Below are 15,269 nucleotides of genomic sequence, written 5' to 3'. Positions count from 1 at the left end.
GGCAAATCTCTTTTTTCCTCTAACAACAATTTCACCTCCTTAGAGGCCTCCTCTGACCTCCCCATCTAATGTAGCCATTCTTGCCCCATTGCTCTCACCGTCCTTTCCACTCCTCTCCCTCCCTTCTTCCCTTCCTCCCATCTTTTCTCCTTCCTCTTTCTTTTATGTTGTGATCACCCACTGTGCTGTGTATTTATTTGTTCTCTACTGTCTGTTCCATACTTTCTCCTACAAAATGTTAGTTCGATGAGACTGGACACCTTGTCTCTCATTTTTAAACACTATGCCTCCATTGTCTTAAAAAGCGTCTGGCAGGTAGTAGGCATTTAGGATTTGATAACTGAAAGAACGAACAATTAAATGAATGAACAAACAAAGGCATTTTAACCTTCTAGTTTGGCTTGCTATAGAACCTCCAAACTCCCTAACTCAGCCGTGAAGATAAGATACTTGAGGCTGCCAGCCTGGTGCTGTTTTGTTTCAGGCCATCCTTTGGTCCTCAGGCAAGCACTAAAGCAGATGGCCCTCAGTGGGCTGGCTATGTCCTTCTGTGAGCTTGCTGGGTGCCTACCTACGATTCTAGTCTTCGAAGTCTTGCCTTGTACGCCCTGCAGAGAAGGGTTTCATCAAGGTGATTCTCTGCCAGAGGCCAGTGCTCATACCTTTGCTTTGAGAAGGACCAGCCCTGAGACCCAACATCCACCTCCAAGTTCTTGTAATGCCCTCTCAGAATCCTGGAGTCCTGCAATGTCAGTCCCTGGAGGGATCTGCCACAGCAATATTTTCCCAGACAGAATTGCACTTCAGAGTCAACTGTGGAGCTTATTAAACACAGATCCCTGGGTCCACCCTAAACATACAGAATCAGGATCAGAATCTCAGGGCCTGAGAATCTATATTTTCAGGCCGGGCACCGTGGTTCACGCCTGTAATCCTAGCACTTTGGCAGGCCAAGTTGGGTTGATCACCTGAGGTCAGGAGTTCACGATCAGCCTGGCCAATATGGTGAAACCCCGTCTCTCCTAAAAATAAAATTAGCCAGGCATGGTAGTGCACGCCTGTAGTCTCAGCTACTCTGGAGGCTGAGGCACGAGAATCACTTGAACCTGGGAGGCAGAAGCTGCAGTGAGCCAAGATCATGCCACTGCACTCCAGCCTGGGTGACAGAGTGAGACTCTGTTTCAAAAAAAAAATAGAATCTATATTTTTACAAAGCACCCTTCATAATTCTCCATAGCTGGCCCATGGGTGGGAATTTGGGTTTTGGAACTTTGTGGGATCATAGACCTTTTTGAGAATCTCAAAAAAGAAAATAAAAAGCACACAGAATGTTTCTTACAGTTTCATCAGGCACACAGAAGAGGCCCAGCGCGAAGCAGCTTCTCACCCAAGGACATAGCAGTTCAAAGGCAGAGTCGGCGCGAGGTCTCTCAGCTCTGAGCGCATGTTCTTTCTCCTACTGGTTTTCTGCAGAATTCCTTCCAGGTTTCTAGTTTTATGGGCAGTAGTTTTATGATGCCCATTTCACGGTTCAGGCAGGTAGAGGCAGAGGGGAACATTAAGCTGACTTGCCCAGCGTCACTGAGTTGGCTACGGGCAGCCTTCCCAAGGGTACAGATGACAAACACTGTTCCTTCTCTCTTTCAGGTGGCCCTGCTCAGAGCCCATGCTGGCGAGCACCTGCTGCTCGGAGCCACCAAGCGATCCATGGTGTTCAAGGATGTGCTGCTCCTAGGTGAGGAGGCTGCCTGCCCTGGCCCGGGCTCCAGGGAGGGCATACCTAGCATGGCACTCACCCAGGCAAGGAGATTCACATGGTGGCATGTATGGGCGAGGGAGACTAGTCAGGAGTGGCCCTGTCCTCAGGCTTGCATTGGAGGGTTCCAGGACTCAGTTCTCAACTGGGTACTCCACTCAGATGCAAAGAAATGTGATGTAAGGCATCAAATTCCCAGCAGTAAAGTCAGAGCACAATCAGGATTATCCCTGGAATTACCTGTGCATCTTTTTTTTTTTTTTTTTTTTTTTTTTTTTTTTTTTTTTTTTTTTTTAGAGTCTTGCTCTGTCACTCAGGCTGGAGTGTAATGGTGCAATCTCGGCTCACTTCAGCCTCTGCCTGCCAGGTTCAAGCCATTCTCCTGCCTCACCCTCCAGAGTAGCTGGGACCACAGGCGTGCACCACCACACCCAGCTCATTTTTGTATTTTTAGTAGAGACAGGGTTTCACCATGTGGACCAGGCTGGTCTCAAACTTCTGGCCTCAAATGATCCACCTGCCTCAGTCTCCCAAAGTGCTGGGGTTACAGGTGTGAGCCACTGTGCCCAGCCTACCTGTGCATTCTGATGCTCTTTCTGGAGTAGGAGCAAGAGGTAGTTGGGAATGGCACAAAGCCCAGGCTGTGTCACCTGTGCCTTCATGGCATATTTATTATTATTATTTTTTTTTTTTCTGAGACGGAGTTTTGCTCAGTTGCCCATCTGGAGTGCAGTGGCACAATCTCGGTTCACTACAAGCTCTGCCTCCCGAGTTCACACCATTCTCCTGCCTCAGCCTCCCGAGTCTCTGGGTCTATAGGCGCCCACCACCACGCCCGGCTAATTTTTTATTTTTTTTATTTTTATTTTTATTTTTAGTAGAGACGGAGTTTCACCATGTTAGCCAAGATAGTCTCGATCTCCTGACCTCGTGATCCACCCGCCTCGGCCTCCCAAAGTGCTAGGATTACAGGCGTAAGCCACCGCGCCCGGCCAGCATATTTATTATTTTAAATGCTTGTACAGCACACACTGTGCGCCAGGGACTGCGCTCACTGCTTTGCAAACACTACCTATTTTAATACAACAATGCTATGAGGGAAGCTCGATTATTTATCCTTATCTTATAGATGAGAAAACTGAGGCACAGAGAGGTTAAGTAACTTATCCAACTCTAACCGGCTATCAGGGGCAGAGCCATTTAAGCAGGGCAGTGCAGTTCCAGAATCTGGTCCTTTAACTTTGATACTTTGGTGCCTACCAGGTGGCCTTTGAGTGGCATCGATCTTGTGAGTCACATTGGTAAATGGAGCTTGGGTCATGTGAAAGGGGTCCTAGAAAGTCAAGTTCCAAGCTCAGCCGGATTGCTGGAGGCAGCTCATCTTCTGAATCTGGGCCTCAGCTTCCTTACCTGTGAAATAGGGGTCATCTTCCCTGCAGGTCCTCCTCCCACAGGCACCAACTATCTTGCCAACTTAAAAGCCAAAACTAGAGGAGAGGGGTCAACCCAAGGTGACTTCCCATCCTCCCTCCCTCCCAACCCTTCCAGGCAATGACTACATTGTCCCTCGGCACTGCCCGGAGCTGGCGGAGATGAGCCGGGTGTCCATGCGTATCCTTGACGAGCTGGTGCTGCCCTTCCAGGAGCTGCAGATCGATGACAATGAGTATGCCTACCTCAAAGCCATCATCTTCTTTGACCCAGGTACAGTGCACACCTCCTAAGCCATCCCTGACTCTCTCTCCAGAACACTCTGCCAGACTTCTCCTATTGGGTTATGTACAGAGTTCACAACCTCATCTCATGTTAACGACAGCTAGAAGAGGCCGTTTTCATTTAACAGATGAGGCAAGTCAAGATTTGAAGGGAGGATATGGCCAGGTGCAGTGGCCCACACCTGTAATCCCAGCACTTTGGGAGGCCGAGGCGGGTGGATCACACGAGATCAGGGGTTCAAGACGAGCCTGGCTAACATGGCAAAACCCCATCTCTACTAAAAATACAAAAATTAGCCGGGCATGGTGGTGCATGCCTGTAATCCCAGCTACTTGGGAGACTGAGGCAGGAGAATCACTTGAACTTGAGAGGTGGAGGTTGCAGTGAGCCAAGATCGCACCACTGCATTCCAGGCTTGGCGACAGAGTGAGACACCATCTCAAAGAAACACGAAGGGAGGATATGACTCGACAGGGCACCCTGACTCCAAAGGCCTGGGCTTTCCCTTCTTTTACTTCTTCCCTTCATCCTTCTTTCTCCTTACTTCCCATCTTCCTCTTTTCTTTCATATTTGCTTCTTTTCCTCAAAAAATTTTTATCAAAATAATATCTAGAACCTGATGTGGTGGCTCACACTTGTAATCCCAGCACTTTGGGAGGCTGAGGCAGGAGGATCACTTCAGGCCAAGAGTTCAAGACCAGCCTGGCCAACATAACAAGACCTCGTCTCTATAGAAACTAAAAAAAAATTAGCCAGGGATAGTAGTGAGCACCTGCAGTCCCAGCTACTCGGGAGGCCAAGGTGGGAGGATCTCTTGAGCCCAGGATGTCCAGGCTGCTGTGAGCTATGATTGCATCACTGCACTCCAGTCTGGGTGATAAAGCAAGACCTCATCTAATAAATAAATAAATAAATAAATAAATAAATAAATAAATAAATCTATACATACTTAAAATGCAAATACTTCTCCCCATCCTACTTTTCCAGCTCTAAGTCTACTCCCCAAGAGAAACATGTCTGATTCTTTTAATTGTTTCTTCGGGCAGTTTCCTCAACAATTCTAAATGAAAGACTAAGCCTTATATTTGTTGATGCATTCATTTTGGATCATAACGTTCCTCCTAGGATAGCGGAGGATTTTGCTTTTCTCCATTACCGTTCCCATCTTTTCTCCCTCACTTTTCCCAATATATTTTTATTGCTATTTTTGTGTCTCTGTTGCATGTCATGTGCTTTTATCTTTCTTTTCTTGTTCTATCAACTGTAGACAGTATCTCCCAACCCTTCACATTGCAGGATGAAGATAAAGCATTACTACCCTCTCCTGCGACTCTTGGCTCTCCTCTCCCCATTCTGTCCACTGACATTCGCACCTGCGTTTATACAGAATGCCTTTGTAATCAGTCTTTGTACAAAACTTGCTTTTGTTTCCCAGTGTCAAAGGTGCCTGAACCCCGGAGGCTTGCTTGCCTTCCCTGCTTACATGTTAGAGGGGACCTACTGTGTGCCCGGCACTGTCCTTCACACTGCAGATAGATTACCTCTAGTAATAATAGTAATGAAAAGGCCGCGTGCAGTGGCTCATGCCTGTAATCCCAGCACTTTGGGAGACTGAGGCAGGCAGATTACTCAAGGTCAGGAGTTCAAGACCAGCCTGGCCAACATGGTGAAACCCCATCTCTACTAAAAACACAAAAATTAGCTGTGTGATTTCAAGGCAGGAAAATCGCTTGAACCCGGAAGGTGGAGGTTGCAGTGGGAGCCAAGATCATGCCATTGCACTCCAGCCTGAGCAACAAGAGCAAAACTTCATCTCAACAAAACAAAACAAAACAAAACAAAAATATATATATAGTGATGAAGAGGAAGATGAGCCCCATGTATTAAATGCTCACTAAAGAGCTATTTTTAAACACTTTATGTGGATTATCTTACCAACGTGGTACCTGTGAAGTAGAATTATCATCTCCATTTTACAGATAAGGAAACTGAGGCATGATTAACTTGCCCAAGGTCACGCAACCAGAAAATGGCAGAGCTTGGATTTGAACTTCAGACCACCTGTCAATCCCGATTTCTCTCTCTCTCAAGCCCACATTCTTACCTACCACGTGCTATCCCACCCTTCCCAGAGGGTGAGATTTCTAGTTCTAGCTCCCTCCATAGCCTGGCCCAGCCTGTATCCTCTGTAGTGCTCGGCATGAGGCTGGACGGGCAGAATTGTTCTGCACAATGGGCAGGATCACTGATGCTGAGTCAGAGGCAGCAGCCTCCAGCAATTTGAAGGGTGGGGAACCTAGTTCCCCTGGCATGCAGGAGGTGCTCAGTAAACATTTGTGGACTGAATGAACAAACGAACAAACATGATTCAGTGGAGAGAGCTCACTAGAAATGTGGGTGAATGTTCTTTCTGCCACTTCCTTTCTCCAGGAAAGAGGAAATAAATGCATTACCTCCACAAAGGTTGGGATTAAATATTGAATGACCGCTTAAGTCCCTTCGAGGCTAAGGATCTAGAATTTATTCACTGATTTTTTTCATTCATTCATCCAGCCATCTGACAAAATATATATATAGTTATAAATAAATATAACACCCAGCCCTATTCAATAAATATTGACTATGCATGGTGCTAGGTGGTGGGTTTGACATGGCAAAGGCCAGGTGCAGTGGCTCACACCTGTAATCCCAACATTTTGGGAGGCTGAGGCAGGCAGATTACTTAAGGTCAGAAGTGTGAGACCAGCCTGGCCAGCATGGTGAAACCCCGTCTCCACTAAAATACAAACATTAGCTGGGTGTGGTACGTGCCTGTAATCCCAGCTACTCAGGAGGCTGAGGCAGGAGAATCACTTGAATCCAGGAGGCAGAGGTTGCAATGAGCTGAGATCACACCACTGCACTCCAGCCTGGGAGTCAGAGGGAGACTCAGTCCCAAAAAATAAAATAAAATAAAGTAAGATAAAATAAAAATGGCAAATAAGACATATGCCTGCCCCTGCAGAGCTCACATTTGGATGGCACAACGATTACATCCTGTGTGGTCAGCAGTGATGGAGGGGCCGCAGAGATTTGGAAACAGGAAGGACACAGGATGCAGACCTAGGAGGGTAGAAGGGAGACTTCCTGGAGGAGGTGAAACCTAACCTGAGTCCCTAAGGTGATAGGAAGCAGGAACCAGGGAAGGGGAGCCTATTCTAACACAGTAGAGGCAACAAGTGCTGAGGTCTGGATGAGGAGACCGCAACTGTGGCCCAAAACCCCAAGTTCCCATCGTGGCTCTGCCAACAACTGGCTGTGCCACCCAGGACAAGCCCTATCCTTGCACTGTGTCTGGGTTTCCCCATGTGTAAGATGAGGCAGTTGCTAGGTGCTTATTGGATGCATTCCTCAAGTCCTGCCCTCCATCTCCTATTCCCCACTCTTCTGGTTTAGTGCCTTAGGAAATGTGGCAGACATCTTTTTCTGCCTGTGTCTAGGAAATTACAATTCATACTGGCATACCCTGGTTGTTGAGGTCCCTGAATCCTTGTGCCTACACTGAAGACTCCTTGTGTGACACAAGTCAGGGGACATCTGGGTCTTGACTCCCCAGATGCTCCAGCTGGACCCCACTGCCCTCCCTTGCCCACCTTCTTCCATTGTAGATGCCAAAGGGCTGAGCGATCCAGGGAAGATCAAGCGGCTGCGTTCCCAGGTGCAGGTGAGCTTGGAAGACTACATCAACGACCGCCAGTATGACTCGCGCGGCCGCTTTGGAGAGCTGCTGCTGCTGCTGCCTACCCTGCAGAGCATCACCTGGCAGATGATCGAGCAGATCCAGTTCATCAAGCTCTTCGGCATGGCCAAGATCGACAACCTGCTGCAGGAGATGCTGCTGGGAGGTCCGTGCCAGGCCCAGGAGGGGCGGGGTTGGAGGGGGGACTCTCCAGGAGACAGCCTCACACAGACCTGAGCTCACCCCTCAGCTCCTTGGCTTCCCCACTGTGCAGCTTTGGGCAAGTTGCTTAACCTGTCTGTGCCTCAGTTTCCTCACCAGAAAAAATGGGAACAAAGGCAATGGTCTATTTGTTTAGGCGCCGAGAGTCTAGCACATGCCAGTCACTGTTCTAAGTGCTGGCAATTCAGTGAAGAACAAGATCTTTGCCCTCCGGGAGGCTGTGTGTGTGTGAGTGTGTATGGATGCATGGATATCTGTGTATATGCCCGTATGTGCGTGCATGTGTGTATAAACGCTCACATTTTATGATTTTGAAATAAACAGGTAATATGATAGAGTTTAACTGAAAAGGAATCCTCTTTAGATAGGGGAGGCCAAAGGAGACCTCTCGGAAATGGTGACTCTTGTGCTAAGACCCTAATGGCTGAAAGGAAATGCAAGGCTTAAAAGACAAGAGAACAGTGGCTCACGCCTGTAATCCCAGCACTTTGGGAGGCCAAGGAGAGCAGATCATGAGATCAGGAGATCGAGACCATCCTGGCTAACACGGTGAAACCCTGTCTCTACTAAAAATACAAAACATCAGCTGGGCGTGGTGGCGGGCGCCTGTGGTCCCAGCTACTCGGGAGGCTGAGGCAGGAGAATGGCATGAACCTGGGAGGTGGAGTTTGCAGTGAGCCGAGATCACGCCACTGCACTCCAGCCTGGGTGACACAGCGAGACTCCATCGAAAAAAAAAAAAAAAAAGACAAGAGAGGAATATTCCAAGAAGAAGGAACTACTTCAAGGGCCCCGGAGAGGAGAGAGTTGTGTGTTTGAGAAAGAAGGGCAAGGTTGTGAGATGGAGGAGATGGAGAAGGTGAAGATGGAGATTGGGCAGAAACCAAATCATAAACATATGGCTTTGTAAACCTTGTCAGAAATTTGGATTTTATTCTCATTGCAACTATTGTAAGGAGAGTGAAAACCAGACTAATTATTTTTATTCTTTGAGACAAAATTTCCCTCTATCATCCAGGCTGGAGTGCAGTGGCAGGACCTCGGCTCACTGCAACCTCCACCTCCCGAGTTCAAGCAATTCTCCTGCACAGCCTCCCAAGTAGCTCTGATTACAGGCACCCGCCACCACGCCCAGCTCATTTTTTAATATTTTTAGCAGAGATGGGGTTTCACCCTATGGGCCAAGATGGTCTCAAACTCCTGACCTCAAGTGATTGCCCACCTTGGTCTCCCAAAGTGCTAGAATGACAGGTGTGAGCCACCATGCCTAGCCCAGACTAATGCTTTAAACAAACCACTCTGACTGTTGGGTACAAAGTAAATTGCAGAGATTCCTGAGAATGTCACTGTCTCCAATCATGTGACAGATGATGAAGGCTTGGACCATGGAAATGGAGCAGTGAAGATAAACCGGATCATCTATTTGGAGGAAGAGCCCACACCCACAGGATTTGCTGACTGATTAGATATAGGGAGTGACAGGAAGAGGAAGAGTCAAGGACAGAGTCTAAATTTTTGCTTTGAATAGCAGAAATGATGATGGAGTAGTTTATTGAGATGAGGAGGACAGAATAAACAACTTGATGCTGGGGTCTGGGGGTGGTCGTGAGGGATGACCTCAGTGATCCATTGTGGACTCTCTTTTTTTCCTTTTTCCTTTTTTTTTTTTGAAACAAGATCTCTCTCTGTCACCCAAGCTGGAGTGCAGTGGCGCAGTCATAGCTCACTGCAGCCTCAACCTTCCAGGCTCAGGAGATCCTCCAGCCTTTCGAGTAGCTGGGACTACAGGTGTGTGCCACCATACCCAGCTAATTTTTCATTTTTATTTTTTATAGAGACGATGTCTCACTATGTTGCCCAGGCTGGTCTTGAACTCCTGGTCTTAAGTAATCCTTCTGACTTGGCCTCTCAATGTGCTGGGATTACAGGTGTGAGCCACCATGCCCAGCCTCATTGTGGACTTTCATTAAGCTTGAGATGACTATTACAAATCCAAGTTACCAAGGAGGCAGTTGAATGTATGAGTCTGCTGCTCAAGCACAAGATTAAAGACAGCTCCGTGGAATTGGGGGAAGATGGAGCCATGGAGGGAAGGGAAGAAGACTAGCCGGAGGGGTAGGAGAAAATCAGGGCAATTCCAGAATCCAAGAGAAGAGCGTGTTTGAAGGACAGAGTGTTTAATGGTGTTACACTCTGCAGAGAGACAGAAAGAAGGAGGGAGGAATGGAGAGGTGAAGGGAGGCGGGGAAGAGAGAGGAAAGAGTCCATTGGATTGGCAGCTGGAGGCTCTTGGCAATTATGTTGAAAGCAGTTTCAGAGAGCTGGGAGAGTGGAAACCAGATTGGAGAGCGCTCCAAAGAGAGCAAGTGGGAAGGTGGAGATAGAGTAGATAACCCTTTGAAATGGTTTGACTGTGAAGGGGAGTATGAAGGAGTTAGGATGACTGCAAGGGAGTGATTAGAATGATAGGTCATGGAGTCTGGGCTGCACTCAAAGAGAAAGATGGAGTCTGGGCGCGGTGGCTCACACCTGTAATCCTAGCACTTTGGGAGGCCGAGGCAGGTGGATCACTTGAGGCTAGGAGCTCAAGACCAACCTGGCCAACACAGCAAAACACCATCTCTACTAAAAATACCAAAAAAATTAGCCAGACGTGGTGGCATGCGCCTGTAATCCCAGCTACTTGGGAGGCTGAGGCAGGACAATCGCTTGAACCTGGGAGACGGAGATTGCAGTGAGCCGAGATCGTGACATTGCACTCCAGCGTGTGTGACAGAGCAAGACTCTGTCTCAACAACATCAACAAAAGGATGGGGTGATAGTGAAAAGACAGTGTCAGTGAATTGACAGCCTCAGTAGGGCTGAAGAAGTTTTGCAGTGATGGTACTAGATTAAGGGAGCTGGAAGGACACGAGGTGAAGTCAAAGTAGGGATGTTGAATTCGAGATTTTGGAGGTGCTTCAGTGAGGGCGAGGTTTCTCAATACTGGTACTATTGATACTTGGAACTGGACGATTCTTTGTTGTGCGGGGCTGTCCTGTGCGTTGTTTGGCTGCATCTGTGTCTTGTACCCATAAGGTGCCAGTAGCACTTCTCCAGTAGGGACAACCAAAAATGTCTTCGGATATAGTCAAATGTCTCCTGATGGGCCAAAATCATCCCCATTTGGGAACCACTGTTGTGTGATAGCTCATTTCATTCTCACTTTGACCCTGTGAACATGGGGTTATCATGAATCAGGTGTCACTGAGATCAGGATCAGGAGCCTGTGGTCTGTTGCCAAATAGTTAAGAGCTCTGGGCTTAGTTGTCTCATCTGTATAATGGGCTAATAATAGTATCTGTTCTATAGGATTTTTGTAAGGATTAAATTATGTAAAACATGAAAAGTGCTATACAACAGTACCTAGCACATGATAATTGTTAATTATCAACAATCGTTATTTATCACTGAGATCGATGTACTGTAGAGATCTCTTGCAAGCGTTGAAATTCCATCATTGTCATATTACTCACCATAGGCTATTATTAAACCATACCCCATGTGGTATTTTTACTCCCTGACACATGTTTAAAGCGGTTACTGTGTTCCAGACAATCTGCTAGGCTCTCAAAGAAGAAAAATACATCTGAAATTGTAATGCTCATAGACAGAAGAAGTGGTTGTTCCTAAAAGTTGTGTTACAGATAAATTACTATGAGAAATCCAAGGAAGGAGAATGAGGAGAATCGGGAGAGGCTTCTAAAGAGAGGAAATATATGAGCTGGGATTTGGGCTTATGGACGTGGAGCGGGTTTGGGGTGGAAAAAATATCTCTGACGGAAGCAACAACATGAGCAGAAGCATAGAGATAGGAAAACACAGGGGACACATAGATGCTATAAGTAGGTCAGCTGGCTGCAGCAGAGATGTGGGGGATGAGGCTGTAAGGTGAGGCGGGACCAAATGGTTGAAGGACTTGCACACCAAGGAGCCTTGAGAGCCATTGATTACATCCAATACGCTACTCATTAGAACATTTACTTGATCTCAGAGCTTCCTTATAGGCACCTTGTTTCTTTCAACTCACTTCTGTTCTATTGGGGTTTTTTTTGGGTCTTCTTAACACCCTCATGAAGCCTACGGATGGGAATGGTACACCCTAGTTTACTAACACAGGAATAGGTACCCAACAGGCACTGCCAATATTGGATGGGCAGGTTGATTGGTCATACCTGAGGAAGATGGCGTCCCAAGGCCTGAAGTCTGCATCCCCGACTCTTCATCCTGATCGATCTTCTCTTCCTGCAGGGTCCTCCAGCGATGCACCCCATGCCCACCACCCCCTGCACCCTCACCTGATGCAGGAACACATGGGAACCAATGTCATCGTTGCCAACACAATGCCCACTCACCTCAGCAATGGACAGATGTGTGAGTGGCCCCGACCCAGGGGGCAGGCAGGTGGGCAACCTCTGGGGCTTTACCTTGCAAAGGGTGAGGATGGGGCTTAAGAGAGGAAGCAGGAGAAGGTGGAGTCTAGAAGGTAGAACCAGGATGCAACAGTTTTCTGGGTTCCAGGGTAGGGAATAAAGGGCAAGGTTGTCCATTTGTTGAGGCTGTTTATTCAGTAAGGTGACTGACAGCCTTTACTGAATGAAGCCATTGTTGGGATGAGGCAATCCACTGGATGAGGTAACCTACTAGGTGAAGATGTTCTTGGGTGAGAATCCCATTAGTTGACATTGTCCATTAGGTAAAAGTGGTCATTGACGTAAGGCTGCTCAATTGGGTAAGGCTATCCATTAGACAATTAGATGAGACTATCCATTGGGTCAGGATGTCTGCTGGACTAGACCATCCTCTGAAACCTCCAAAGTGTAAACTTGTCATTGGGCAAGGCTCTTCAAAGAATAAGATTATCAATGGGATGAAGTGATCCACTGAGATGAGATGATATTTTACTGACGTTGTTCTTGGAGAAAGTTGTCCATTGAACAAAGATTGCCAATTGGGTCAAATTTGCTCTCCAAACCTGCCATGAGAGTGAGGCCAGTTTCTATTACTCATCTCCTAAATATCCAAGAAGTGGTATTTTTTGAGCCAGTTGGCCCTGGGTCTCATCAGCTGCTGGCTCCTTCTCCCAGGAAAGAATATCCCTGTCACCCATCCCATTGCCGTTGGTAACAGCCAGGCCTGGGCCTTGGTTTCAGAGAAGCAGTTCAAGTCTGCATATCAAATAAATGATGGAGGAGATGGGTGGTGGGACCTTCCAGACCTCATAAAACTTAGGCTTTATGATCTGGGACTCACAGAAGGTTGAGTCATAAAAGACCTTAGGGATTATCTGGTTTAATTAATTCTCTCATTTTATAGAGGAAGAAATTAAGTCAAGGCGGGGCGGGCTGGGGGTTGGGGGGAGAACTTTCCCAGGGCTCTTCATTTGCTCCCACAAAGGCTGGAATTTTGAGCAGCCCCTATCTGTCTGTTTGTCCTTCCAGCCACCCCTGAGACCCCACAGCCCTCACCGCCAGGTGGCTCAGGGTCTGAGCCCTACAAGCTCCTGCCAGGAGCCGTCGCCACAATCGTCAAGCCCCTCTCTGCCATCCCCCAGCCGACCATCACCAAGCAGGAAGTTATCTAGCAAGCCGCTGGGGCTTGGGGGCTCCGCTGGCTCCCCCCAGCCCCCTCAGAGAACGCCTGGTGATCACGTGGTCACGGCAAAGGAAGACGTGACGCCAGGACCAGTCCCAGAGCAGGAATGGGAAGGATAAAGGGCCCGAGAACATGACCTAAGGGCCACATCCCACTGCCACCCTTGACACCCTGCTCTGGATAACGAGACTTTGACTTGGGAAGACGCCACTGGAAAGTCCTCTACTGCCTTGGACAACTTTTCTCATGTTGAAGCCACTGCCTTCACCTTCACCTTCATCCATTCGCTCCTCCTTCTGCTGCTGCCCCCACCTCAAACGCCCGTTTCCCTGTGCTGTCGCCTTGCTCAGCCATCCCGTCTTCTCCAACACCACCTCTCCAGAGGCCAAGGAGGCCTTGAAAACGATTCCCCCAGTCATTCTGGGAGCATGTTGTAAGCACTGACTGGGGCCAGGCAGGGTCTAGAAGGCTGTGGTGAGGGAAGACCCCTTTCTCCTCCAGCCCCACCGCACCCTCCTTCTTCAGGGACTTGGGTGGGTATTTGGGGTGAGGATCTCTGCAGACCTTCAACCCGAGAAAACAAGCCCAGGTTGGCAACTGCAACAGGAACTTGGAGTGGAGAGGAAAAGCATCAGAAGGAGGCAGACCATCCACTAGGCCTTTGAGAAAGGGTAGACTTCTGGCTGGTAAAGCAGGTGAGACGGGACATTCCAAAGAACAGCCTGAGCCAAGGCCTCGTGATAGGAAGAATCTAGCAAGAATTAAGGAAGAATGGTGTGGGAGAGGGATGACGAAGAGAGAGAAGGCCTGCTGGAGAGCATAGGGTCTGGAATACCAGGCTGAGGTCCTGATCAGCGGCAAGGGGTATGCAGGGAGCTGGGCTTCCAGAAAATGAACACAGCAGTTCTGTAGAGGATGGGAGGCTGGGAGCTGGGAGGTCAGGTGGGGTGGATGATGTAATGTAAAAGAGTAATGAGGCTTGGGGCTGGAGAGGACAAGATGGGTAAACTCTCACATCAGAGTGACATCCAGGAGGAATAATCTCCCAGGGCCTGTCTCAAGCTCTTCCTTACTCCCAGGCACTGTCTTAAGGCGTCTGATATGCATCATCTCATTTAATCCTCCCTTCCTCCCTATTAACCTAGAGATTGTTTTTGTTTTTTTATTCTCCTCCTCCCTCCCCACACTTACCCGCCCCTCCTAACCTAGAGATTGTTACAGAAGATGAAATTGCGTTCTAAGAGGTGTAGTGATTTTTTTTTCTGAAACTCACACAACTAGGAAGTGGCTGAGTCAGGACTTGAACCCAGGTCTCCCTGGATCAGAACAGGAACTCTTAACGAGAGTGGCTGAATAACTTCTCCAAAGGCTGCCTTTGTTCTCACTGTGATCAAGTTGGGGGGCTTCTGGCTCCCTTCTCCAGCCTCAGAAACTGGACTCGTTCTTCTGGGAACTCTGCCCACTCCCAGGACCAAGACTGGCCTGAGGCTGCACTAAAATTCACTTAGGGTCGAGTATCCTGTTTGCTGATAAATATGTAGGAGAATTCATAACTCTTAAGAGCTTTTCTCTCTTCATTCCCCAAGTCTCGGGGAGGGGTGGCAGGGGTCTGTTTCCTGAGAGTCAGGCTCATCTGGCCTGTTGGCATGGGAGTGGGACAGTGTGTGCAGTGTGGGGGCACGGGAGGGCTAAGCAGGCCTGGGTTTGAGGCCTATTCTGGAGATCGTCACTCCAGGTGTATTCTGGAAACGTTTGACCCTAGGATGGAGCGTCCAGCATGTCATCCATGTGGAATCTTGGTGGCTTTGGGGACATTCTGGAAAATGCCACTGACCAGTGTGAACAAAAGGGATGTGTCCTGGGGCTGGAGGTGTGATTAGGTAGGAGGGAAACTGTTGGACTGACTCCTGCCCCCCGCTCAACACTGACCCCTCTGAGTGGATGGAGGCAGTGCCCCAGTGCCCAGAAATCCCACCATTAGTGATTGTTTTTTATGAGAAAGAGGCATGGAGAAGTATTGGGGTGATGTGTCAGAGAGGAATCACCACATCCCTACGGCAGTCAGCCAAACCCCCAGTCCCAGGAGAGACTGCGCCCCGCTCAAAGCTCCCAAGCCTTCCTCCACCACCTCATTCAAGTGCCCCTGAAATCTCCTCCAGACAGCTCAGCCTGGTCTGCGGTAAGGCAGGGAGGCTGGAACCATTTCCGGGCATTGTGGTCAT

At 48.5% G+C, this 15,269-nt stretch overlaps 1 protein-coding gene across 1 annotated transcript in view; it reads left to right on the top strand.

The window, feature by feature from the left end:
• The window catches only part of HNF4A (hepatocyte nuclear factor 4 alpha), a 32,158-nt gene extending 16,889 nt beyond the window's left edge, over positions 1-15,269 (top strand). The window contains 5 exon segments of the mRNA XM_073006433.1: positions 1,648-1,735; positions 3,305-3,460; positions 7,121-7,357; positions 11,704-11,856; positions 12,894-15,269. Coding sequence (XP_072862534.1) covers positions 1,648-1,735; positions 3,305-3,460; positions 7,121-7,357; positions 11,704-11,856; positions 12,894-13,036 — 777 coding nt within the window. The 3' untranslated portion in view covers positions 13,037-15,269.

Source organism: Chlorocebus sabaeus, chromosome 2, assembly GCF_047675955.1.
Source record: "Chlorocebus sabaeus isolate Y175 chromosome 2, mChlSab1.0.hap1, whole genome shotgun sequence".
NCBI lineage: Eukaryota > Metazoa > Chordata > Mammalia > Primates > Cercopithecidae > Chlorocebus > Chlorocebus sabaeus.
Note: the sequence above shows the minus strand (reverse complement) of the source record. Positions and strands in the feature narration are given on the sequence as shown.